The sequence below is a fragment of the Chrysemys picta genome, chromosome 7, assembly GCF_011386835.1.
Source record: "Chrysemys picta bellii isolate R12L10 chromosome 7, ASM1138683v2, whole genome shotgun sequence".
Taxonomy (NCBI): domain Eukaryota; kingdom Metazoa; phylum Chordata; order Testudines; family Emydidae; genus Chrysemys; species Chrysemys picta.
In genome coordinates, this window is record NC_088797.1 from 128,303,942 (window position 1) to 128,327,509 (window position 23,568).

At 56.9% G+C, this 23,568-nt stretch overlaps 2 protein-coding genes across 8 annotated transcripts in view; one reads left to right on the plus strand and one right to left on the minus strand.

Annotated features, from left to right (window-relative positions):
- The first annotated feature begins 2,101 nt into the window (after window positions 1-2,101).
- On the plus strand, window positions 2,102-9,148 carry GOT1 (glutamic-oxaloacetic transaminase 1). 2 transcript variants are annotated; one of them, XM_005289364.5, is made up of 9 exons: window positions 2,102-2,300; window positions 4,758-4,939; window positions 5,819-5,942; window positions 6,186-6,298; window positions 6,532-6,636; window positions 7,332-7,482; window positions 7,614-7,779; window positions 7,889-8,031; window positions 8,480-9,148. In XM_005289364.5, exons 1-9 carry the CDS (start codon window positions 2,183-2,185, stop codon window positions 8,617-8,619), a joined length of 1,242 nt encoding a protein of 413 aa, XP_005289421.1. In that variant the 5' UTR covers window positions 2,102-2,182; the 3' UTR covers window positions 8,620-9,148. The 2 variants fall into 2 exon arrangements, with proteins under 2 accessions (XP_005289421.1, XP_042701147.2); XM_042845213.2 differs by lacking the exon at window positions 2,102-2,300 and adding an exon at window positions 4,183-4,355.
- Window positions 9,149-11,834: 2,686 nt separating this feature from the next.
- CNNM1 (cyclin and CBS domain divalent metal cation transport mediator 1) overlaps window positions 11,835-23,568 on the minus strand; it is a 56,400-nt gene continuing 44,666 nt past the window's right edge. The window contains exons 7-13 of one of the 6 annotated variants that reach the window (XM_065552728.1): window positions 22,207-22,269; window positions 19,933-20,096; window positions 14,416-14,599; window positions 14,079-14,192; window positions 13,794-13,895; window positions 13,082-13,209; window positions 11,835-12,628 (exon numbers count right to left, since the gene is read on the minus strand). In XM_065552728.1, the coding sequence (XP_065408800.1) occupies window positions 13,130-13,209; window positions 13,794-13,895; window positions 14,079-14,192; window positions 14,416-14,599; window positions 19,933-20,096; window positions 22,207-22,269 (707 nt within the window). In that variant the 3' untranslated portion in view covers window positions 11,835-12,628; window positions 13,082-13,129. Of the gene's footprint in view, window positions 12,629-13,081; window positions 13,210-13,793; window positions 13,896-14,078; window positions 14,214-14,415; window positions 14,600-19,932; window positions 20,097-22,206; window positions 22,270-23,568 lie in introns of all 6 variants that reach the window. The other 5 variants (XM_065552727.1, XM_065552731.1, XM_065552730.1 and 2 more) reach the window with 5 other exon arrangements.

Below are 23,568 nucleotides of genomic sequence, written 5' to 3' on the forward strand. Positions count from 1 at the left end.
GGAGTATAATGAGTGGATACGATGATGAGGATGGATTGACTCTCACTTGGTGAGATTTAACGTTCAGTGAGTTTATGGTTCCAGTTCGTGTGGTCCAACGGAGAAAGTTTCTCGGTCCCTTTCTCGTAGTCGATGCACGATGTCGCTCTGGCTCACGCCTCCTGGTACTGTCGGTGGCCGGTGACGTGTTCGGTGTAGATGTCCCTGGACCATCGGATGGTGTCTGAGACCATGAGGTGCTGCATGAGCCGTGTGTAGCGTTGACCGATCCCGCGGGTCCACAGCACGCGCTCGTTGCAGGGGTCCGACGATCAGGGCGTCTGAAAGTTACCACGTTCCTCTGAGCCTCTCGGCTCCTCTAGTCTTCTCAGCTTGTTCTTTCGATTGTGAAGTCTTTGGGTTAGGGGCCTTCTCTGGTGTGGGGACTAGCATACCATAATAACAGGGTTAGTTTTTTAACTAGTAAATGTCAGTGAACATCAAACTCACCACACAGCCCCAAACCGATGAAAACTGTTTCCATGAATAATAATGGAGAGTTACAGCTCGGCAAAGTAAGAAAAACAGGGCTTGAGAACATGTTAGAGACTGTCATTAAAAATGATGGTGCGACACCGCCCGGGGTTTCCTGCAATTGTGCAAATAGCCATTAAAAATAGGAAAAATGTGCATGAAACCAAACATGGCTGTTCTCCATCCACACGATAAACACCAGACCTGCACGCTGCCCAGCTTAGGGAAAACAAATGATCAGCCAGCCCCCGTGTCAGCCACCCTGTGACCCTACCCACCCCGCCCCACTACGTCCTGCCCCTGGGGCCCAGCCCCCCTCCAGAGCCCAGCCAGCCCCCCGCGTGTCCCCCCCTTAGCTTCCCCCCAGGACCCGAGCCAGCCCCCGCCTCGTGTCAGCCCCCCTGTGACCCTACCCACCCCGCCCCACTACGTCCTGCCCCCGGGGCCCAGCCCCCCACGTGTCCCCCCTTTAGCACCCCAGCCAGAGCCCGAGCCAGCCCCCGCCTCGTGTCAGCCCCCCTGTGACCCCACCCACCTCATCCCATTAGGTCCTGCCCCCGGGGCCCAGCCCCCCTCCAGAGCCCAGCCAGCCCCCCGCGTGTACCCCCTTAGCCCCCCCAGGACCCGAGCCAGCCCCCGCCTCGTGTCAGCCCCCCTGTGACCCTATCCACCCCGCCCCACTACGTCCTGCCCCCGGGGCCCAGCCCCCCTCCAGTCCCCCTTTAGCACCCCAGCCAGAGCCAGAGCCCAAGCCAGCCCCCGCCTCGTGTCAGCCCCCCTGTGACCCCACCCACCTCATCCCATTAGGTCCTGCCCCCGGGGCCCAGCCCCCCTCCAGAGCCCCAGCCAGCCCCCCGCGTGTCCCCCCTTAGCACCCCCCCCAGGACCCGAGCCAGCCCCCGCCTCGTGTCAGCCCCCCTGTGACCCTACCCACCCCGCCCCACTACGTCCTGCCCCCGGGGCCCAGCCCCAGCCAGCCCCCCGCGTGTCCCCCCTTAGCCTCCCCAGGACCCGAGCCAGCCCCCGTGTCAGCCCCCCTGTGACCCCACCCACCCCGCCCCACTACGCCTTGCCCCCGGGGCCCAGCCCCCCTCCAGAGCCCCAGCCTGAGAGCCTCCAGAGCCCCCCGCGTGTCCCCGCTTCGCCCCGCCCCGCCTGGCCACGCGGATCACGGGTGACCCCCCCGCCCTGTTCCTGGCCCGAACCCGCCCCCAGGCCGCACGTGGCCCCGCCCCCGTCACACTACCACGCTAACAGGAGCCCCCCTTGAAGTCCCGCCCTCTCCTCCAATCAGTGCAGCCCCTGTGGCTCGCCCTGGCCACCACTGGGCAACGGGACGTCAGCGGCCCACGCGACGGCGCGCGCTTCTCACCGTGTGATTGGGTACTGTGGAGTCACCCCGCCCCTGCCGCACTGTGATAGGCTATGCGGACCCCGCCCATCTCTCGCGCTTTGTCACTGGGACAGCCAGCCTGAGCCTATCTGATTGGCTATCCCGGCTCCTCCCCGCCCCGAGGAGATCTGATTGGCTGTCCTCGCTCGCCCTCGCCCTCGCCCTTGGCGCCCTGTGATTGGCTGCGCCCGGTCCCACCCCCCGGCAGGCCGGTGAAGGTGAGAGTCTCCTCTGAGCAGCCGCTTCAGTTCGCCGGCCCCGCAGCAGCGCGGAGCCATGGCCGCCGGCTCCGTCTTCGCCTCCGTCCCGCGGGCCCCGCCCGTCGCCGTGTTCCAGCTCACGGCCGACTTCCGGGAGGACCGGGACCCGCGGAAAGTCAACCTGGGGGTGGGCGGTGAGTGAGTGGGGCCGGGGGGCGAGTGAGGGGGGTGGGGGGCGCGGGGCGCGATGAATGAGGGGGTGGGGGGCTGAATGAGGGGGGGCTGAGTGAGGTGGGAGCAGTGAATGAGGGGGGCTGGGCAGGGGTGGGTGATGAGTGAGGGGAGAGCAGTGAATGAAGGGGGGGCTGAGGGGGAGGGGGGAGCAGTGAATGAGGGGGTGGGGGGCTGAGGGGGAGGGGGAGCAGTGAATGAGGGGGGGGGGAGGGGGGAGCAGTGAATGAGGGGGGGGAGGGGGGAGCAGTGAATGAGGGGGGGGTGGGGGGGAGCAGTGAATGAGGGGGGCTGGGCAGGGGTGGGTGATGAGTGAGGGGGGATGGGCAGGTGTGTGTGTGAGGGGGGGTGGGGAGTTAGTGGTGTGTGTGAGTGAGAAGCTGGGGGGTGGGGAATGGGTCAGTCTAGTGGGCTCCCAATGGCCCCTGTGTCTGATCCCGGACTGGGGGGGTGGGTGGCGAGGCGTGACCTGGGCTGATATGGGGGCAATGGGGGGCCTCAGATCAGCCAGGGGGTTGTGGTGGTTCTAGAAGGTGGGTGAGCGGCCCCTCCCTCAGTTATTTCTTGTTCTCCACAATGGGTCACCTGAACACTAGCCGTGCTTGGGGGTCTCCCCTCTTACTTCTAGGCCCCATTGCCCTGCAGCTGCCCCAGGCCATGCTCAGTGCTCACTTCCCATTTGGCCTCCAGCCCACCTTGGGCCCTTTCCCTGTGCTAAGCTGAGCCAGGATGCTGGCAGCCAGGCCCTTAGGGGAGGAGGTCCGGTGGGTTGGGGGTGGAGGCAGAGTCAGAAGGCCTGGTGGGCTGGCTCCGTTTCAGGACTACCCCCGCACTGTGTGACCTTGGATGGGTTGCCTCCTTGCGCAAAGTAAAGCTGGGTGGGAGGGGAGGCGTGATCTTTGTCCTCGGCACAGGAGGCAGGGTCCAGGCTGAGTCTGGTAGAGTTCAGCACGGTGAGGTGCTGGGACAGAAGGTCCTAGAGAGGTGCGAAGGGTTAGCGTGTGATCTGCCTTTGTAGGGTGCCAGCGCCATGACCGAACTCTCTAGTCAGTGCTGTGCCCTCCCACATAGGTTTCCCCTACTCAGCCCTGCCCCAGGTAATGCGCCCGACCCTGGGAATCGGGCACTACCGCCACCGAGGGCAGAATGGACGTCAGTCTGCACACTTCATTCAGTAAGAACTACTCTTGAGTGGTGTCGAGAGAGCAGATTGGTGCCAGTGGTGACTCTTGCACTAGACACCTGTCTGGGGGAGAACTAGTAACTCATCTCACGTCAGGGTGAATGAACAGTTGTTGAGGGCAACTATTTTCAGTCTCTAATGCCCCTAGTTGCCTTGAAACCAGTGCCAAAGAGGCAGAGGTCTGTATCCTAATCTTTGTCCAAATTCAGTCTCTCATTCTGATTCTGTTCCATTTAGGGAACGATATGGGAGCCCCCCGGTGTAAAATGGCCCAGACTCCATAATTGCAGAGTGGATCCCAGATGCCTGTTCCTGGCAGAGGCCAGTGGAGGGGAATTGATTCTAAGATTCAGGCTGGAGACCCCAAGATTCCCTGCTGGCACGGTCAGCTCTGCCCTCCCTTCCAAGGCAGATAACTCTAGTTCCTTGCAGTATGTTGTGTGTAGGCCTTTAGGGTTAGACAGATGCTAAATAACCCATGGCCCTTTTCACAAGACCTAGGGTTTGCCCCAGCATCTCTTCATCTCAGCTAGTCTGCAGCATGTTGTATGCTGTTTTCCCGTCTTGCTTCTGAATTGCATGCAGAGGGGGCTGCATTTCCCTGCACATGTGGACTGGTTTAGAAAGCATTTTGTCCTGAAAGGTGCTGAGGAAATGTTATTTCAGTTACAGTCACTTCCCTGTGACATGGATTTACCAGTTCCATCAAGCATGCTCAGTGCTGTCGGGAATGGACAGGAAGACTCATCCCTGCTCCACAGAGCTTACGAGCCTAATCCACAGCATGTGCACTGGATGGTAGGAAGGTGGCACTACTTGGATCACTATAAGTCAGGTGCTTCTGTGTGGGGAGTCTGTCCAGAAGCAGCATTGCTAGTTTAGTGCAGCTTGTACTGTCCCTTGGCGTTTGGAAGGTTAACAGAATTCTTCTAATCACTTCCTAATTTAGCTTCTTTACTCATGAAATGTTTTGATGGGGAACCTGGGGGTGGGGGAGGGCGGTGCTATGGCCTATGGATTCCAGAGACGGTCTGTAAAGGACACATCCCAGGTCATAAGAAAACGTACCATTCCCCTCCTATCCTGCCCTCCCCATGGCCTCAACCTCTGGATCTGAACAGCAACTGCGAGGATGGGAAAGAGACCTAGTCTAATAACTGTGGGTAAGTTTTTCTGGCTGGCTGTCCCCTCGGGACATGGCTTGTGGAGTGTCAGACTCTCCTTTTCTCTCTTGCAGCCTATCGCACAGATGAGGGGCAGCCCTGGGTCCTGCCAGTGGTGAAGAAAGTTGAGCAGAAGATCGCCAATGATACCAGCTTGAACCATGAATACCTGCCGATCCTTGGCCTGCCTGAGTTCCGGGCCAACGCTTCAAGGATTGCGCTTGGGGAGGACAGTTGTGCTATTAAGGAGAATCGTGTAAGCTCTGGGGGGAAGCGACTCCTTGCTGAGACATACTGGTGAATGGGGTCTCTGGAGGGGTCCTGGAAGGTGGGAGAGATCTTGCCAGGATTGCAGAGTTTGCCCTGACTGGTCTGGCACTGAGCTCAGTTTCAAGTCTGCATTCTGGCTGCATGGAGCTGTTGGTGTGAATGCTCAGAGCTCTCTGAACATGCAGGGTTTAGGCTCCTATCTAGATGCTGAATACCAGAAACCGATAGGAAACCTCTCCCAGAGGGAAGGCAGAAGATCTGGGTCCTGCCACCTGATGCTGAACCATGGCCAGGCATCTGCCCTAGGACTCTGATGGGAAGGGTCAACGGGTGTGACAGAAACAGCTGAACCTGCCAAGGCCCAAAGGGGGTGTGAGAAATGCGAGAGAAGCTGTTTAAGGAGGGGTGACAGCAGGATGGGAGCTGAGGGTAGATGATGTGATGTGGGGTTATTTGGGTGTGTTAGTGCATCCCATGGTCAGTGCTGAACTACATGGCTGCAGTATGAAAGTCCTGGTTGGCCTGGAAACAGGTGCTCTGATACCATGGTATGGGGCCCTATAAGGAGCTAAATAGTTAGTGGTCACTGAGGAGCAGAGCTTGCCCCGGTATGGCAGAGGAGCTGCTGCTCTGAGGTCAGGAAGCCTGGCCTAGGAGGTGCTGTTCTGGGCTGTGGCAACGAAAGGGATCTGCCTCCGATTGGATAAGGGGTGCTGAATTCTTGGTCTGTGGGGGGTTGATCCCTTTAGTAATTGGAGGCCAGCGAGGCTCATCTCACTCTGTCCCTTTCTGATGTTTCCTTGTTATCTCTGCACTGATGCCATCTGTTGGTGGCAGGCTCTTGGTGACCCCCTCTGCCTTCCAGGTAGGAGGTGTTCAGTGCTTGGGCGGGACCGGCGCACTGCGCATCGGAGCAGAGTTCCTGCGGCGCTGGTACAATGGAAACAACAACACAACAACTCCTGTCTACATCTCTTCTCCTTCCTGGGGTGAGTGCTGCAGCGTGTTCATGCTTACTGCTCACTGGAGCCTGCAGGACAAGTGGGTAAGGTGGGAGCAGCCCAGCCAGACTCTTCACACTGGGGGGAGGGGTGTCTCATACGAACAAGGGAGAGGTTCACCCCCTCCTCTGTGGGTGGTGTGGCGGGAGGCAACCTAAGTCAGGACTGGAGGAACTGGCTGGCTCAGGGGCAGCTCTCCAGTACAGATGGACTGGTCTCTTCTCTCCTCAGAGAACCATAACTCTGTGTTTGTGAACGCTGGCTTTAAGGACATCCGGGCCTATCGCTACTGGGATGCTGCTAAGAGGGGGCTGGACCTGGAGGGGCTCCTGGAGGACATGGAGGTGGGTAAGAGTGCCTTGGAGAGGAGAGCTCCTGAGCTGCATCCAAAGGCACCAGCGGCCCTAGTTTCAGATCAGCCAGGGCCTTCTGGGCAGGAGCCTGCCAGTTTCCTGCCTGGGGGGACTGGAGCCAGATCTGTGTGATAGTCCAGCACAGTGGCCAAGGCAGCTGGTGGCTGACTGGATGTGGGCCCTCGGCTGTGTGTGCGTGTGACTGAGAACTGCTCTTTCCTCAGAGTGCACCGGAGTTCTCCATCTTTATTCTGCATGCCTGTGCACACAACCCAACTGGCACAGACCCCACGCTGGAGCAGTGGAAACAGATTGCTGCTGTCATGAAGGTATCTGCACGGAGGGGACTGGTGGGGAGAGGGCTGTAGTGTGGCCAGGAAGCCCTTGAGCCAACCAGAGCACAAACAGGACTCGACTCTATTTGGGGGAGAGGTGGGGGTGGGCAAAGCTGAGTGAGGGTGGGAGAAAGGGCCCCTCCCCGGTGAGTTGTTGGAGGCTTTGGTAAGAATGAGGAGGGGCTGGGACCAGCAGAAGTCTGCTCTTGGACACCACACGATGTTTAAATTGCCCCAGTTCTGCTTGTGCTGCTAACTTGCCTCTAATCTCTGGCTCTGGCTGGTACATGTGCATCTGGAAAGACTGCCTTCTCTCTCTCTCCTGGGTGCCTGTCCCCCAAAGAACACGCTAGCCAGGTAAAGGGGACACCTCTGTCTTTCTCCCCGGTGGTGTGGGAGGCAGTTGCTGCTGTTTCCTTGCAGTGGCCGTCCTCTCACATCCGCTGGGCTGTGATTTGACGCACTCCCCAGCTTGTCTCTAAGTCTCCCTCTTCATTCAAGTCCTAATGACAGTGCTCCAGTCAGGCTTGAAGGGGTTCCCACCCTGCCCCAGATTCACACTGACTCTTAAAGGACTTCCCAGCAGATTAGCCCACCCTGCTTGGGTGAGGGGAGGGGGCAGAAATGGGGACAAGGGGTTCTTAGGGGTAGGGGTGGGGTCTCCCCTCTAATTATCTTCCTGTCTGCAGCGCCGGTTCCTGTTCCCATTCTTTGACTCAGCCTATCAGGGCTTTGCCTCCGGCTGCCTGGACAGAGATGCCTGGGCCGTGCGGTACTTTGTCTCTGAGGGCTTCGAACTCTTCTGTGCTCAGTCCTTCTCCAAGAACTTCGGGCTCTACAGTGAGTATCCATCTGGCAGCAGCTAACCCTGCAGCTTGGGCCAGCCTCCCTGGGGGTGGTGGGTGAAGCCTGCCGGGATGTGGGGCACAGGGGCTGGGTCCAGTGGCTCATGTCTCCATGTCTGTCTCCAGATGAGCGAGTGGGGAACCTGAGTGTGGTGGGGAAGGACACTGACAACGTGCAGCGTGTCCTTTCCCAGATGGAGAAGATTGTCCGCACCATCTGGTCCAACCCTCCCTCACAAGGAGCACGTATCGTGGCTACCACCCTCACCTGCCCACAGCTCTTCGCTGAGTGGTAAGTGGTGCCGGTTCCAAAACGGGGTGTTGAAGGGAGGAGCTGTCATACCGGGGCATGGATAGACATGGCTAAATTCCACTACTGGCTCACTCTCTCCCCTTCACAGGAAGGACAATGTGAAGACAATGGCAGATCGGGTCTTGCTAATGCGGTCGGAGCTCAGGGCCCGGCTCCAGGCTCTTGGGACCCCAGGCACCTGGAATCACATCACGGAGCAGATTGGCATGTTCAGTTTCACAGGGCTGAACCGTAAGTATCAATGAACCAGATGCTGTTGCAGCAGGAGGTGAGCTCAGGGGCATGGAACTGAGTGGGGTTGGGCTGCAGGAACCCAAGTTGGGTTCCCTGAAGAACTTCTCCAGTGTCTTTCTGGGGTGCAGTCTTGGGCCTCTGATGGGTAGTAGGAAAGTCTGGATGGAGAGCAGTCACCTGGCCTGCTCTTTACAGCACCTCCTGCTGGGTCTGGCCAGGACTGGAGTAGCTTAGAGCTCACCCCACAGCCAGTGCCCTGCTGTTCTCTCTACTCGTCTTCTGCTTGGAGAGGCTGGGTTTGGAGTAGCTCTGCTTTATTTCACTGGCCAGGTCCTGAACCCCTTCTCTCCGTTCTGAAAGCCGATGAGATGCAGCACTGAGCTGTGCTCTGGGATTTCCAGGTCTCCCACGTGGCTGACCTGACTTCTCTTGAATGTTTCCCCAGCTAAGCAAGTGGAGTACATGATCAAGGAGAAGCACATCTACCTGATGGCCAGTGGACGCATCAACATGTGCGGCCTGACCACCAAGAACCTGGACTATGTGGCCAGCTCCATCCACGAAGCTGTCACCAAGTTCCAGTGAAGAACCCAAACCCCTGAACTCCCATCGGAACCCACCAAAGCAGTAGTGTGTAGTCTCTGTTCCCTGCTCATAACTCCCCTCCATCACCCCTGTTAGGGTTTAATAAGGATGGGGAACAGTGGCTATATCGGGGATATCAGTCTGCCTGCGTCTCTGAAAGCCCACTTATAATACAGGCCAGTGCCCTCCTGGGGCTGGTGGCAAAGTAAGCCATCTTGTCTCATTTGGCTGACAGCAGCCATATGCGCTGGGACCCAGACATCTCAAAGCTGCCTATTTCTGTGCAACCAAATAGACCCAGTAGAACCAAAATGGTTTGGCCCAGTCAACTCCTGTACAGGTGCAGTGCATTGTGGGATAGGTGCCCAAATTCATGGGCCCTCTTGTCCTGTCTGTGGGTTGGAGGCACTGTAACATTTCGGGGAGTGAGCCTATTGTTGGCTTTCGCCTCACGTGAGCAAAGAGTGATGGTTTCTTTGTGTCGCTGCTTCTTTATGTTGCTGAAAGAAAATAAACCTCCATCTCCGAAGGATGCCCTGCTGGGTGCTTGTCCTGCTGCCTGTGCTCTGTGTCTGCATTGCTGGGTAACTCCCTAAACTGGCATTGACATGCTGCTGGCAGAGGGAAGATGGGACATAACCTTGCGTGGCCAGACGCTTAACTATTGCAGTAGGCTCCAGCCTTGGAGTGCTGAACTGCTGGGGAGGGGAGGGGGGGGAACTCCTCTGCCCATCTCCCTCCCCCCTACCCCCCTCTAAGCAATAGCAGCCCTCTCTCCCAGGTCCACAATAAAAGCCCTACGATCCAAGGCTTCATCTTATTTTAAAGAAGAGACTTGACTTGTCCAGAGGTTCATTCTTTGATGGCGTCTCATGGCTACTTTCCCTTCCCATTTACCATCGCATCTAGGAAAGTTCTGATGAATCCAAAGTGTGTCCTTGAATAACTAATCAATTCGCTCCCCATGTATCGCTTCTGTTTCTTTGCCTGGCTTTCCTCTGCCGGTGTATATGCATGTTTCCCCCTTGGTGAGATGTTGCCCAGACATCTGATCATCTCCTCCACAGGGGACTTCTTCTCTGGATCATAGCCCCTGTCCCACGGGTGGTTCCATTCCTCAGAGTCGATCCTATTTCTTCTGCAGCAGTTGCTGCTGGAGGCCCTTGGGCTGCATCCTCCTCACTACAGGCATCTGGGCACTACGTCATGGAGAACCAAGACTCCTGTAGAAGCAGTGGGAGAGGAGGAGAGCTAGGACCATCCAGCAAACCATTTCTCTGCACAGAGCCAGCCAGGGCTCTGTGGACCAGTTTAGGAAATGTGGATGTAGCCCCTGTTTGAACAGATCTTTGTTCAGAGCAGCATGACCGATCTGCTCTTTCCTATTGCAGCAGAAGGTCAGGTCTGAAGTTTAGTCACTCTGCTGGGTTAAGCTCACTTTGTAGAGTGGCATTTGTAAGTGTTGCGCTGCTTCACAGCACCAAATACACACTAGTGCTAGAAAGGGCACGAGTGGGGGGGGGTGCAAGAGGGGTAGCAGGGATGCACTGTCTAGCTGTCGTTGCTGAAGCACAGGAGTGGGAATTGGACAGCCGTGCTGTGACCCTTGGCAAGTCACTTAACCTCTGTACCTCTTCCCCATCTGTGAAAGGGAAAGTGCGGTTGAGTGCAGTGTGAAAGGCACCCTTTCCTGTATCATAGCTTGTGGTTGTGCCACGGGATGTGTGCAGAGGGGCCTTTCCTTGGAGGCTCCTGTCCTATCCATGACTCCTCATTTTCCTCACCCCAAAACTCTGCAGAGCCAGAGCAACAGAATCTCTCCCATGGCTCCGTTCAGAACTCAAACGGCTGCACTGATTTGGGCCAAATGTGGCTCATCTGGGAGATTTCAGGGAGACTGAAGCGTGGCTGGAACTTCCTCCAACCCTGTGTGTTTCCCCTGGAGGCTGCCTCGAGCCTTATCTCTGCTTTAGCTCCAGCAGTGGGAGCAATGGAGGGAGAAGACCAGGAAGATGCCCTGTGTAGGTACAGCCCCTCCTGCCATGCAAGTGTCCCTCCCCCCCATCATTCGTGAGGCATGCGTGAGTGGAGGAAGCAGGGGCCTGCGCAGCCGGGCCTCCGGGGCTCTCTCGCCAGGGCATGAGGGCAGCAGTGCCTGGAAGCTCACACTGCTTCCATTTGCCTTCTAGACCCAGCACATTTTGCTTCTCTTATGTCTGCGACAGCCACGAAATTCATCGCTTACAGCTTTTCCTGGCCACAGCACTGGCAAATCGGTTCTTCGCCCAGTCCTCTGTGTGACGTTAAGAGGATGGAGTAGCTACGTCTCCAGCTCTACAGTGCTTTAGAGATGGCCACACTCTCACTACACCATTAACGTTTAGTCCTGCAGAGCCCCCCTGAGAAAAGGGCTTTCTCCAGCTTATGCTGGGCCACGCTCTGACCCAGAGCTTTAAATGCCCCCCACAGGGAGGTGGTAGCTGAACCCAGGCAGCCTGACACCCTCTCCTGTGTGTCAATCAGGTGATGGTCTTGCTCAGCGTGGGGAGGACATGTGGCAAGTGCTTAGAGCTCAGGGCTGGACCTCCAGCAGTCTGCTCTCTACCTGCCTGTGTGTGGCCCTGGGTAAGTCTCCCTGCTCCAGGGCTACTCCCCCCACCCCCTCGCAGAGAGAAAAGCTTTAAATACAGCCTTCCCCTGAGTGCAGGCAGCACGAGTCGCCTGCGGGGAGGGTTGTGAAATGCTGGTGAGCTCTGCAGGAGGGTGCCAAAGTGCTACAACAGCTAGTAGGAGCGAGGGCAAGGTGGCAGTGGGTGTGGTGCAAGGGGCTGGCCCTTAGAAAGGGAAACCTGAGGCTGCTTGCTGGGCAATGTGACTGCACCAGTCTCCTGGGGAGGGGGAATCTGCCCCCCAGGCTGGCAGCAGCTCTGAAGCTAGCAGGCTTGGCGCTAAGGGGGCTGTTTTGGGGAGAGGGGATTAGGATGCAGCTTGGTCTGCTGCAGGCAGAGGGGGCTCTCAGGCTGTCCCCGCTGCAGGCAGAGGGGGCTTTCCCCTTCCCGCTGGTAACTGTCTGGGGGAGCTGCGAGGGAACAGAGCAGCTGTGCCATGCAGCAGTGATTTCCCCCCCTCCCCCATGTCTGTGGGGAGGAGAACCTGGCACAGTTCAGGCCTTCAAACAGCAGCTTCTCCTGCACTGGCCCAGACAGAGGCAGAGCTGCTCAGGGAGGGATGGCTTTTAATGTAAAGGATCTACATTGCATTCAGCCTCCATAGCCGCGATTTAAAACTCTCCGTAACATTCTGATGCCAACATGTGGCTCTGAGCTGAGGCCTGTCGCAGGGCCATGGTGGTTGAAGCGCAGCTCTGAGCATCCCTTTCCCCAGGTGGGGGGATGGATATACTTGGTGCTGGGCGGGGCCTGAGGCCCACACCTGGCCAGTGCCTGTGGGATGGGCAGTTCACTGCTCCCGGGGGGACAGACTGAAGTGCGAGGGCAGGTTTTGACTGTCACTGCACAAATGTGCAGGGGTCTCCTGAGTGTCACACTGTGTGTGGTGGGAGGGGATGGGCACTGCCCAGAGCATGGCGCTCCTTGGGGCAGGACCACATCTCGTTATGGCTGCAGCGCCCAGCGCTATGGGGCCCTGACTCAAAAGGGGCTGGGAGCTGCTGTAAAGTATGAAATGATGCTCTGGGCAGCCTGAGCTGGGCTGCCTCTCCCTGCTTCTTGCCGCAGGGGAACCACGCCCCAGGCACTGCCACTTTTCTCTTCTTCTCCTCGTTGAGACGGAACGCCTGGCAGCAGGGCAGCAGCCGGCCACGTGTCCCGGCTTCCTGGCAAGTCCAGGGCTGCCGCCTCTGCTTCAGTCCCAGCTGGGGGCATTGCCTTTCTCGCCTGGGGCTCTACGCACGTCCTTGAGGGAGGGCAGGTGTTGGGTGGGCAGGCAGCGGCGTGCAGACCCGCTGCTGTCGCACACGACGCGCGCAGGAGGCTCTCATGCTGCAGACCTGAAAGAAAAGCAGCTGTTTAATGCTCGTAGTTCCCCCTCCCTGCTCTCCAGAGCCCCCTGGGCCTCCCAGTGTCCCCCTCTCCCCCCGAGCCAGGCTGCAGGGTGTTAAGTCTCAGGGCTGGGCTCGGGGCCTGCATTCAGCAGCTTGGGGACTCCCTAAACAAGGACATGCCAGGAGCCCCCACAGGTTGCACCCGCTAATTCCATTGAGCAGCCGGGCTGAGAGCAGCTTTCTAGAGGGGCAGACGCTGGTTTTGAAAGCATTATGGACGTGTCCCTGTTGGGGGTGTGTGTGTGTGGGGGTGTTTGATGGCAGCCCCTGACCAGCTTTCCAGGCCCTGCAGCGTGTGCTCAGAGCAGAGCAAGGGTGTCCCCCCAGCCCCTGGGGCAGGCCGTGGGGGGTGGGGGCGGTGTCTCTTTCCAGCAGCAGTATTGAGGGGTATGTTCACACCTCCAGGCTACATGGGACTCCAGCGCCGCGCTCCAGCCACGCTGCCGCTCAGGTGATTAACGGCGCTCGGTTGGAATTCTCCTCCGGCGTCGTCTCGCCATCTGGGGACTGCCTCCTCTTCCGCCCACCTGCAAACAGCGGCCAGCCTGGGCTCAGTGCCCCGTGGGTCCCCAGACAGCGCTGTCCCGCCCTGGGGATGCTGCACTGGGGGGAGGGGACAGCCCAGGCCCTTCATAGCACCTGGAGGCTGCTGGGTACGAGGAGCTAGTGGAGCCAGTTCCCCCAATGCTACAGCGGGGGGTGCTATTGCAGGGTGCAGTACCGCCTGCCGCCACCAGGGAAGGTGGAGAGCTGGGCTCCCTGCAGCTGCTCCATCGCCCCAGTGCTTGTCCAGGCCCAGCAACAAGCAGCGTAACGGGAAGGGAGGGACCCCGGGGCTGGGCTGGCAGATCTGAGCGTAGGTGAGGGGGGGCAGTAGTAGAGGAGGCTCCTTTCCCTTTCCCTTCCCCTCTCCCCATTCGGGCCCCAGGTTTTCACTTGATGTTAGTTGTTGGGAACTGGTACCTGCAGCCTCACTGCTGTTTGGGGCCCCGGCTGTCCTGCCCTGCACTGTATGTGCCCCCCCCCCCCCGTACACCACTGGGGGCTGTGTGCCTGTCTGGGCTCCCACGTTCTCCCCCCTGCCCTGGGGCTGGCTGGGTGCTTCACTCACTCAGTGTCCTCAGCAGCTTCTTGCCCAGGGTCTCCTCGGTGCCGCTCGCTGTCTCTCTGTTCGGGCTCTCCGGCTCCAGGGGGATGTCACAGCATTCGCTGGCTGCAAAGGAGGAAGGTAAGAGCAGTGCTATCTCCGGGCAGGGCTCTCTGGAGCATCTTGGGCGCCCGATGGGTGCGTCCTCCAATTCCCTCCTCCCCCCCCCCCTCCAGTGCAGCCACCCCTTCCAATACGCTAGTGGGGGCACATCCGTCCCATGGGCCAGATCCCACCCCGGGGACTTACCCTGCCGCTTGCTGTTCTCCTCGTTGTCTGCCAGTTCCTCCCTGATGAAGGGGATTCCCTCCACGCGGAGGAACATGGAGTTGTTGGGGCTGCAGAGCCCGTCTGACCGGCTGCCTGTGGGAGACACCCCCATCCCTGGCGCGGGGAGGGGAAGTGTGTCAGTGTGAGCATTGGGGCTCAGGGGTGAATACGTGCCACGGGCCAGGCCCCGAGCGTGAAGGGATGTGTGTGTGCAGCTGGTGGCGTTGGGGTCTGATGGGTGCTAGGGAGTGTCGGAGGCTTGTGGGGAGTGGCTTGCCTGTGGGACTGGCAGTCAGGCAGCCATGGGGTGACTTACAAATGATGCTGCTCCTCTCGTTCAGGAGGGTGGGGGTGGGGTCCTCCTTCGGGGTCTGTGGGGTCCCCCGGGCCGTCGGGGCCTTGGTGGAGTTGCCGTCATTGAACGCCTCCATGTCGGGGGACTGGGGTGAGCTGTCCATGCGGCTGGCGGCCAGTGCGTTCTGGTACTGCTGCCGGGTGATCTGGCACAGGACAGACAAGCTCAGCTGGGCGAGTTCGGGGCCGTGGGGATGCCTGGTAGTTCAGCGGGGTGTGAACTGAGCTTCCAGGGGCATGGCCAGCTGCCTGGCTCCAAGTCCTTGGGGGAGCAACACTGCCTGCCTGCTGGGGGTGACGTTCACCTCTGTGTGGGGACAGCATCCAACCATGCCCCACTTAATCCTTGTTCTGGAGACTTCAGTGGGGCCTAGGCCTTGCGGCTCATCCCTGCACCGGGGGAAGTTCACACTGATACAGCAAATAGCTCTAGTCCACATGATGCCCTGGCCCCTCCACCTGGGGGAGCAGCTGCTCCCCACCTGGTTATTTATCGTAGGGCTATTTACTGCATAAAGGCACTGGGTGCGCTAGGCAGAGCCTGCAGAGGGAGGGGCCTGTGTATGCGTGGCTGATAGAGACATCTCAGCGCTTGCATTGCCAAACGCAGCACGAGCCATCTCTGGAAAGCCGTCGAGCTGGGCCCAGCGCCCAGGGGCAGCACTAACAGCTGGCTGGAAAGGCCCCGTTGCACCTCCTGATGGGGCAGCTGGACTCCCACCAGCGCCCTGCTTCTGTTCCTTTCCATCACTTGCTGCTTGTTCAGCGCCCTGCGGAGTCAGCGGGGGGGGGGGGGAAGGTTGTGACACAGACATGCCCAGGCAGGTGTACTATTCCTGTGTTCGACCATCCTCCCAATATTTTACTGAAAGGGGTCGTGGGTGGTCTCTGCCAAAAGCCAAGAACTCACTGGCTAGTGTGGTTATTGCAGGATGCTTGTACACCCAACATTTTTAGAGTTATGTGACAGGTAGAATATTATATTTAAAAAGGCGACCTGAACACCGAGCTAGATTGGCATGGGGGGGACATGGATAGTTACACTAGGGTCATAGGAGGAACAAGAGTGAAATCCGTGGGGGAATTTGCTCAGTAGCTTAGCTGTCTATACACTAATTCAAGGAGTACGGGGAATAAACAGGAAGAACTGGACGTATTAGCACATAAGCTTAATTATGGCTTAATTGGCATCACAGACTTGGTGGGATAAATCTGCTGACTGGAGTATTGCTATAGCAGGGTACAGCTTGTTCAGAAAGGTCAGTCGGGAAAAGGGGAGGAGGTGTTGCATTGTTTGTTCTGAGGGCCAGAAAGAGGTGAGTGTCAGACCAGTTGAAAATCTCTGGGTAAAGATAAAAGGGGGAAAATAGAGGTGATGTCATGGTAGGTATCTACTATAGACCACCAAATCAGGAAAAGGAGGTGGATGAAGCATTTCTAGAATAATAGAAATATCCAAAACACACAACGCGGTAGTAATGGGGGACTCTAACTTCCCAGACATCTGTTGGAAAAGTCATATGGCAAAACACAAAATTTACAATAAGTTCTTGGAATGTGTTGAGGACAACTTCTTGTTCCAGAAGGTGGAGGAAGTAAATAAGTGGGCAGCCATTTTAGACTTGATTCTGACCAACAGGATGGAATTGGTTGCGAATCTGAAGGTGGAAGGCAATTTGGGTGAAGGTGTCATGAAATGAGAGATTTCATGATTCAAAGGAAAGGAAGGAGTGAGCGCAGCAGAATAAGGACAATAGACTTTTTGAAAAAAGCAAATTTTAACAAACTCAGAGAACTGGTAGGTTAGGTCTCATGGGAAGCAAGTCTAAGGGGAAAAACAATTGAAGACAGTTGGCAGTTTCTCAATGAGACAATATTAAAGGCAGAACTGCCAACTATCCCAATGCAAAGAAAAGACAAAGAATAGTAAGAGGCCAATATGGCTCCATCAGGAGTTATTTAATGATCTGAAAATCAAAAAGGAATCCTACAAAAGGCGGAAACATGGATGAATTGCTAAGGACGAGTATACAAGAATAGCACAAGCACGTGAGGACAAAATCAGAAAGGCTAAGGCACAGAATGAGTTACACCTAGCAAGGGACATAAAAGGCAATAAGAAGAGGTTCCTTAAATACATTCGGAGCAAGAGAAAGATGAAGGAAAGTGTAGGTCCGCTGGTGTCCAGATGCTCAACACGATTAATACGAACAACAAAGGGGAAGGAACACAAGCCAAAATAAGGAAAGAACAGGCTAAAGAATATGTTGGTAAGCTAGATGCATTCAGTTTGACAGAGCCTGATGAAATTCAGCCTAGGGTACTTAAGGAACTAGCTGAAACAATTGGAGCCATTAGCAATTATCTTTGAGAATTCCTGGAGGATGGTGACACCCCAGAGGACTGAAGAAGGGTAACAATAATGCCTATATTTAAAAAAGAACAAAGACGACCTGGGGAATAATAGAGCAGGCAACCTAATTTCGATACCTCAAAAGACTCAGGAACAAATGATTAAACAATTTGTAAACACCTAGAGGCTAATGGGGTTATGAGGAATAACCAGCATGGATTTGTCAAGAACAAATCATGCCAAACCAACCTAATTTCCTTCGTTGACCGGGTTCCTGACCTAGTAGATAGAGGTGAGCAGTAGGTGTGATATATCTTGGTTTTTGATATAGTTCCTCATGACATTCTCCTATGCAAACTAGGAAAATGTGGTCTAGATGAAATTACTAGAAGGTGGGTGCTTAATTGGTTGAAAGACCATACTTGAAGAGTAGTTATCAATGGTTTGCTGTCAAAGTGGGAGGGCATATCCAGTGGGGTCCTGCAGGGTCAGTCCTAAGACTGGCACTATTCAGTATTTTCATGAAGAACTTGGATAATGGAGTGGAGAGTTTGCTTTTAAAATTAGTGAACAACACCAAGTTGGGAGGGGTTGCGTGCAACACCTGGGGGGGGGGAGGGGGCAGAAATAGAATTGGTTTGAATTCAGTAACATGACATTCAATAAAGAGAAGTGCAAAGTACTACACTAAGGAAGGAAAAATCAAATGTACAACCACAAAATGAGGACTGACTGGGTAGGTGGCAGTGCTGCTGGAAAGGATCTGGGGGTTAGAATGGATCACAGTTTGAATAGGAGACAGAGTCATACAGTTGTGAAAAAGGTGACTCTAATTCTGGGGTGTATTAACAGGAGTCTCGTATGTAAGACACGGGAGGTCAACGTCCTGCTCTTCTAGGCATTGGTGAGGCTTCAGCTGGATTCTGTGTCTAAAGGCTTGTCTTCGCAGTGGGTGTTGGTTTAGCAGGTCTAATGAAGGCCCACTAAATCGACGGCAGAGCGCTCTCTGGTCAACCCCGGTACTCCAGCTCCCCGAGAAGGGTAAGGGACGTTGACCGGAGAGCATCTCCCGTGGACGCAGCGCAGTGAAGCCACCAGGGTAAGTCGTTATTCACGTAGCTGGAGCAGCGTAACTTAGGTTGACTTACCCCGGTAGTGAAGACAAGCCTTAAATCTAGGCACCACACGTTAGGAAAGATATGGGCAAACTGGAGAAAGTCCAGAGGGGAGCAGCAACACTGATAAAAGTTTAGAAAACCAGACCTATGGGGAAAGGGTAAAAAAACTGGGCATGTTTAGTTTTGAGAAAGGAAAATGAGGGGGGACGTGATAAGTCTTAAAATCTGTTAAGGGCTGTTCTACAGAGGACGGGGATCAATTGTTCTCCTTGGCCACTGAAGGTAGGACAAGAACTAATGGGCTTAATGTGCAGCAAGGGAGGTTTAGGTTAGATGTTAGGAAAGCTTTCTAACTCTATGGGTAGCTACACTCCAGAATAGGCTTCTAAGGCAGGCTGTGGCATCCTGGTCATTGGAGGTTTTTAAGAACAGGTTGGGCAAACACCTGGCAGGGAGATTCTAGGTTAACATGGTCCTGCTCCCGCACAGGGAGCAGGAATAGTTGACCTCTCGAGGTCCCTTCAGGCCCTACATTTCCATGATTCTATGATTATGCTCCAAACCCTTTGTTGGAAGTGAAGCGTAATCACCTGAGGTGAGGCGGGTGTCAGCGCACTCAAGAATAAGATCAACAACTTTCAACCCAGCCCAACCCTGCATTTGCAGTCTGGACCAGGTGCAGTCTGGAGCATTTTCAAAGACAAAAAGAACCCCAAGAAAAGACTCTGCCTAGGGGCCCTCAGGGCCGAGCTGGAGCTGATGAAACGCCCTGGTTCTGAAAAGGGACAAAGTCTGGGACTCTGTAAGAGAAGACAACATGGCCCAAGATGTTCTCCGTTACAGAGTCGATGCTCTGCCAGCAGGAGCGTCTCATGAAAAGTGGCTCCCAGCTCTCTGGACTGGACAGCGCTGTATGGACCGAGCGCTGGGTGAGAAATCCCTTAAGAAAGGAACTGGTTAATAAGTAGAGGCTATAGATGGCTGTCATGGGGTATAGGCCTCAGGTGGGTCTCGCAACCACGGAGTTAATGCAGGACCCACGGGCCATGCTGATTGTCAGCCTGACCACAGTTGGGGATAAAAGAGCCTAGAAGCAGGGGGTGGGGGCTGCCAGAGGAGCAAGAGGGGAGGGGGCTGCCAGCGAGCTGGTGAGAAGCCACCCCAGAGTGGCAAGAGCCCAAGGGAGGGACGGCCAGAGCCACAGGCTGCAGCAGCCGACAGCCCCAGGGAGCTGGGGCAGGAGAATTGTGGAGGACTGGTTCTGCCTGCCTGGATTAAGGGCCCTGAGCTGGACCCAGTGGAGTGGGTGAGTCTGGGTTCCTTACCCACCCCCTTACAAAGCAAAGGGGTTCCAGGTCTCGTGAGGACAAGGGCTGGCTAGCTCCTGTCAAACAAGGGGTGCCCCATACGCCCCAGTGGGGCAGAAATTAATGTCCTTGCCTCCACGATAGGTTGAGAGAGATTCAGACAAGGACAGACTGACGGCCCTGCCGATCCAAGGAGACTCTGTGCAATGCCCTGTCTGGCCTACGGGGGGCGCTGACACATGGGGTACCAGGTCACCATTGCATTTTATGTTTGTCTTTTACCTGTAACCTGGTGTTTCTAATAGTTTAACTTGCCTTTGTGCGAATCCTTATCTCAAACCTGGTTCATACACTTGGGTTTGGTTTGACCTGGCGCTAAGGAGAGCGAGCTGAGGAGAGGCCAGTAACCTCGGGTGCTGCTTTGGGGGAGGCAGCGGATGGGTGCATGGTGCGGGTGCCCAGACGACAAGGGGCTGGGCGCTCCAGTGTGACAAGCTGGGGTGTAAATTATTCGCCCACGGAGGGAGCGAGCGGGGCTCAGGTAGCCGGGAGTGGAGCGCGCATGTCGCCGGCAGCCGGTAGCTTTGGGAGAACGTCCCCTGCTGGGCACAGCCACGGCTCCCTCACGCTGGGGGCAAGTGGCAGCAATTCACCCAGACACCCCGCAAAGCATCAGCGAGGTCCCCCAGCCCTGCGGCTACCTTGACGAACTGCACGTCGCAGAGGATGTGCACTGAGTAGTCGGGCGTGTAGATGTTGTTGCTGCTATTGTAGATCTGGGTGCTGCTGCCCCCGTAGTCGTTGCGTTCCCGGTTTGGGGATTCGGAGCGATTCAGCCCGCTGCAGCGAGATGGCGATCGATTTACTAGAGGGGGGAGGGGAACAGAGATGGAGGCAGGGTGTGAGAGCGCTCTAGCACCAGGACAATGCCCACGCTAAGGTGCCAGAGACACCCCCCCCCCCCCTGAGGCTTTCTAGAGCTCCTGCCTGGCTGGGAGTCTCACCCTCTGGACTGATGCTCTGACAGATGGGGTCACTGGTGTCTTTGCTTCTCTCCAGACCACAGTGACCCTCTCCCTGCAAGAGGAAGCAGTGCAGAGCCCGGCCTCCTGGCCTGCAAAGGAAAAGGCCTCTGAGCGTCTGCTCACACAAGAAGCTGAAGGCCAGGTGTGGCTGACTGAGCTGTCGCCGGGGTTGGAACGGGCAGCGCCATGCAGACAGCAGCGTGCTGAGCAGAAGGTGCAGATAGTGGAGGCCATGCAGGTGAAGGGGGGGGGGGGGATATTGCTCCTTAGGCCTCACCCACACTTCACCCCTCCGCCAGCAGCACTCGCAGCTCCCCAGCACAGCACGTTTCTAGGTTAGCACAGGGACCCGGAGAGGGGAGTATTTGGGAAGAGACCCCCCAGGAGGGGCAGCCTGGCAGGCGCAGGTTTATTCTCTCCCATGCGGGGCCTGCTGGCCGGGGGGGCTGGGGCAGTCGCTCGCTCTCGGACGTGCTCACGGGTACAGTTGTTAAAGTACAGAATCTTATCAAGCTGACAGAAGAGACGGGCCATCAGAACGCAGCTGAGTGTGGGGGCTCGGACCGTAGAAGGGGAAGGGATTGCCTAGGTCAGGGAGTCCAGGCCCTGCTGTCAGGCCGTCCCGTCCTGTCCATCGGCACGCCAGGATCCCACTTAAAACTGGTTAGGTGGTTTGCCCACTTGCTCCTATTAATGGGCCGGTCCAGAACGGCTGCCTGTCAGTTATATTGACTGACAGCCTTCACAACCAATGGAGAGCTGTACTTAAGGCCCCTGGCAGTCCCTTTGCTCTAATGCAGTGAGAGTTGATGCTCACTGCTCCCAGTGTTTGGTACAAATTACATTTACACCCACAGTCCCCTGCAGCGTGGTTGTGTAGCCTCATTCCGGGGGGAGGGTTATAAATGGCGTCTGACATGGGGCAGACACTGCAGGGCAGGGTCTCCTGTCAGTCATGTTAATTGACAGCCGCTGACATGCAGCTTGATGGATTCCAAGTGGTCAGTGGATTTATTAGTGAACAAAGGCAGCTTGTTCGCGGCACTGCTGATGTAACTGTCTCTCTGACCTTCGCTCTTTTGGGACAAATACCCTTTTATTACTGTAATTCCCAGAAAGGAAACTGCTTGACCATAGAGCGTATCCATGACGGGCAGGTATAGGGATGTACAGGAGCAGCAATCAGCAAAACACAGCCAGGAAATGAAATTTATAAAAACCCAAACATAACCCAGGACCCACGCCCCCAGGATCCCTCATGCTGTGCCTAATTCGCTCCAGTCTGCCTCTATCCTACACTCGGCCTGCCTGTCTGCTGGCTCCTAGTCCTTCGGGGTTGGCTCTTAGCACTAGCAACTCCCCCCCCACAGAGTCACCAGTGCCCCAGCAGTGTGTGTGTAACGGAGTGTGTCGAGCACACTACTGTGGTACTAACACGCATGCACGTGCGGGGGGAGTAGTGCACGTGCCAGCCCCTCCCTGCATTTACGTGCAGAGCAGGTAACTGCACTGGGCTGCTCCTGGGCCCCCCGGGCCTGGCTGCCACAAGGGCAGGAGCTGGCAGCGGCTCCGCCCATTTTGCCCTTCGTTTGAAGGTGCGTCTCTGTTGGTGCAGAACCTTCTACAGCATGTGCCCCTCTGTTCGCGCACGCGCGGCGGCCCACAGCTGGGCGTGCCCCTCTGTTCGCGCACGCGCGGCGGCCCACAGCTGGGCGTGCCCCTCTGTTCGCGCACGCGCGGCGGCCCACAGCTGGGCGTGCCCCTCTGTTCGCGCAGTTTCACACACTGGGTACTTCTGCACTGTTCCTGTGCGGCCTGCTGCAGCGTGCGCGCCCCTCGATGTACCGAATGGCACGGCGGGGGCACGCCTAGGCCACACGTGCAGAGCCAGTCGTGCACATGCAGAGGTTTCCTTTCCCAAAGGCCGGTGTGGGGAAGCCATGCAGTTACCTGGGGAGCCAGCCAGGGATTCCCCTCTGCTGACGGCGAAGGTACGGGACACTGAGACGGGCACTATGGAGAGAGTGAGGGGTCAGGCCGGAATGACCAGGCAGGGATGGGGAGGGAAGAAATACAAGAGACTGAATGAGACAGGAGAGAAGTCAGGGCTGTAACCGACCCGCGTTCCCTGACTCGCTGGGGAGCAGCCCCAGCCCTACTCTGCAGAGCCGCTCCCCATGGCCTGCCCTCTCTACAGCTGCAGATGGCTTGTGGTGGCTGAAGGGTCCATTAGACAGTATCCCAGAGCTTCTCCTGGGGTCCCAAGGCCACAGATCCTGGCACCACTGTCTGGATGGGGTGGGAATGCCCCCTGTCCTGCGCTAACGGTGATACTGGGCTCAGGACGAGGCCCATGCACCTGCGTCTTCACTGGTGTCGGTGAGGATGGAATAACACAAAGCATTCTGGGAAACGCACTCAGAATGGAATAACACAAAGCATTCTGGGAAACCCGCAAAGCCTCCGTGTCAGAGTAGAACCAATAATGAGGCCAGGTGGCACTAACTCCTCCATGGCCTTGTCTCCATGGGACTGTTATGTATGAGCCCAGGTGTGACTTTACCCTGGAATAGCGCCTCTGTGCCAGTGTGGATGCTCTTACTGCAGGATGAGAGGTGCCAACTCCGTGGGTGCTCCAGGGCTGGAGCACCCACAGGGAAAAAGCAGCCCCCCAGCAGCCCCCCCCAGTGCCTCCTGCCCGCTGGCGGGTCTTGCGGATCAGTACCTCCCCCGCCCCCCCCCCCCCAGTGCCTCCTGCCCGCTGGTGGGTCTCATGGATCAGTACCTCCCCCGCCCCCCCCAGTGCCTCCCGCCTGCTGCAATCAGCTGTTTCATGGTGTGCAGGAGGGGGGAGGAATGGGGACCGTGTGCATTTGGGGGAGGCAGCGGAACTGGGTGGGAAGAGGCGGGGGCAGGAAGAGGCAGGGTATGGGTGGGGCCTTGGGGGAAGGGCTGGAGTGGGGGGTGGGGCCTGGGGCAGAGCCGGGGTTTGAGCACCCCCTGGCACATTGGAAAGTCGGCACCTGTGCCAGGAGCCCGTTTCAGTTTAGCTTAGGTTGCTTGAGTAGGGGTTTACCAGAATCCAGGTGTCCACCCAGGGGTGCTACTGGTCTAAAGACTGTATCATCATGTGTTACTTGGGGTATGTCTACACTGCCAAGTTGTCAACAAAACGTTTGTCTTTTACAGGTACTTAAAAAAGCCTCCCCTGCGAAGACAAAAGTTTTGCTGACACAAGCGGCAGCGTGAATGCGGCTTTGTTGGCAGGAGCACTCTCCTGCCGACAAAGCGAACACTGCTCGCGGGGCTGGA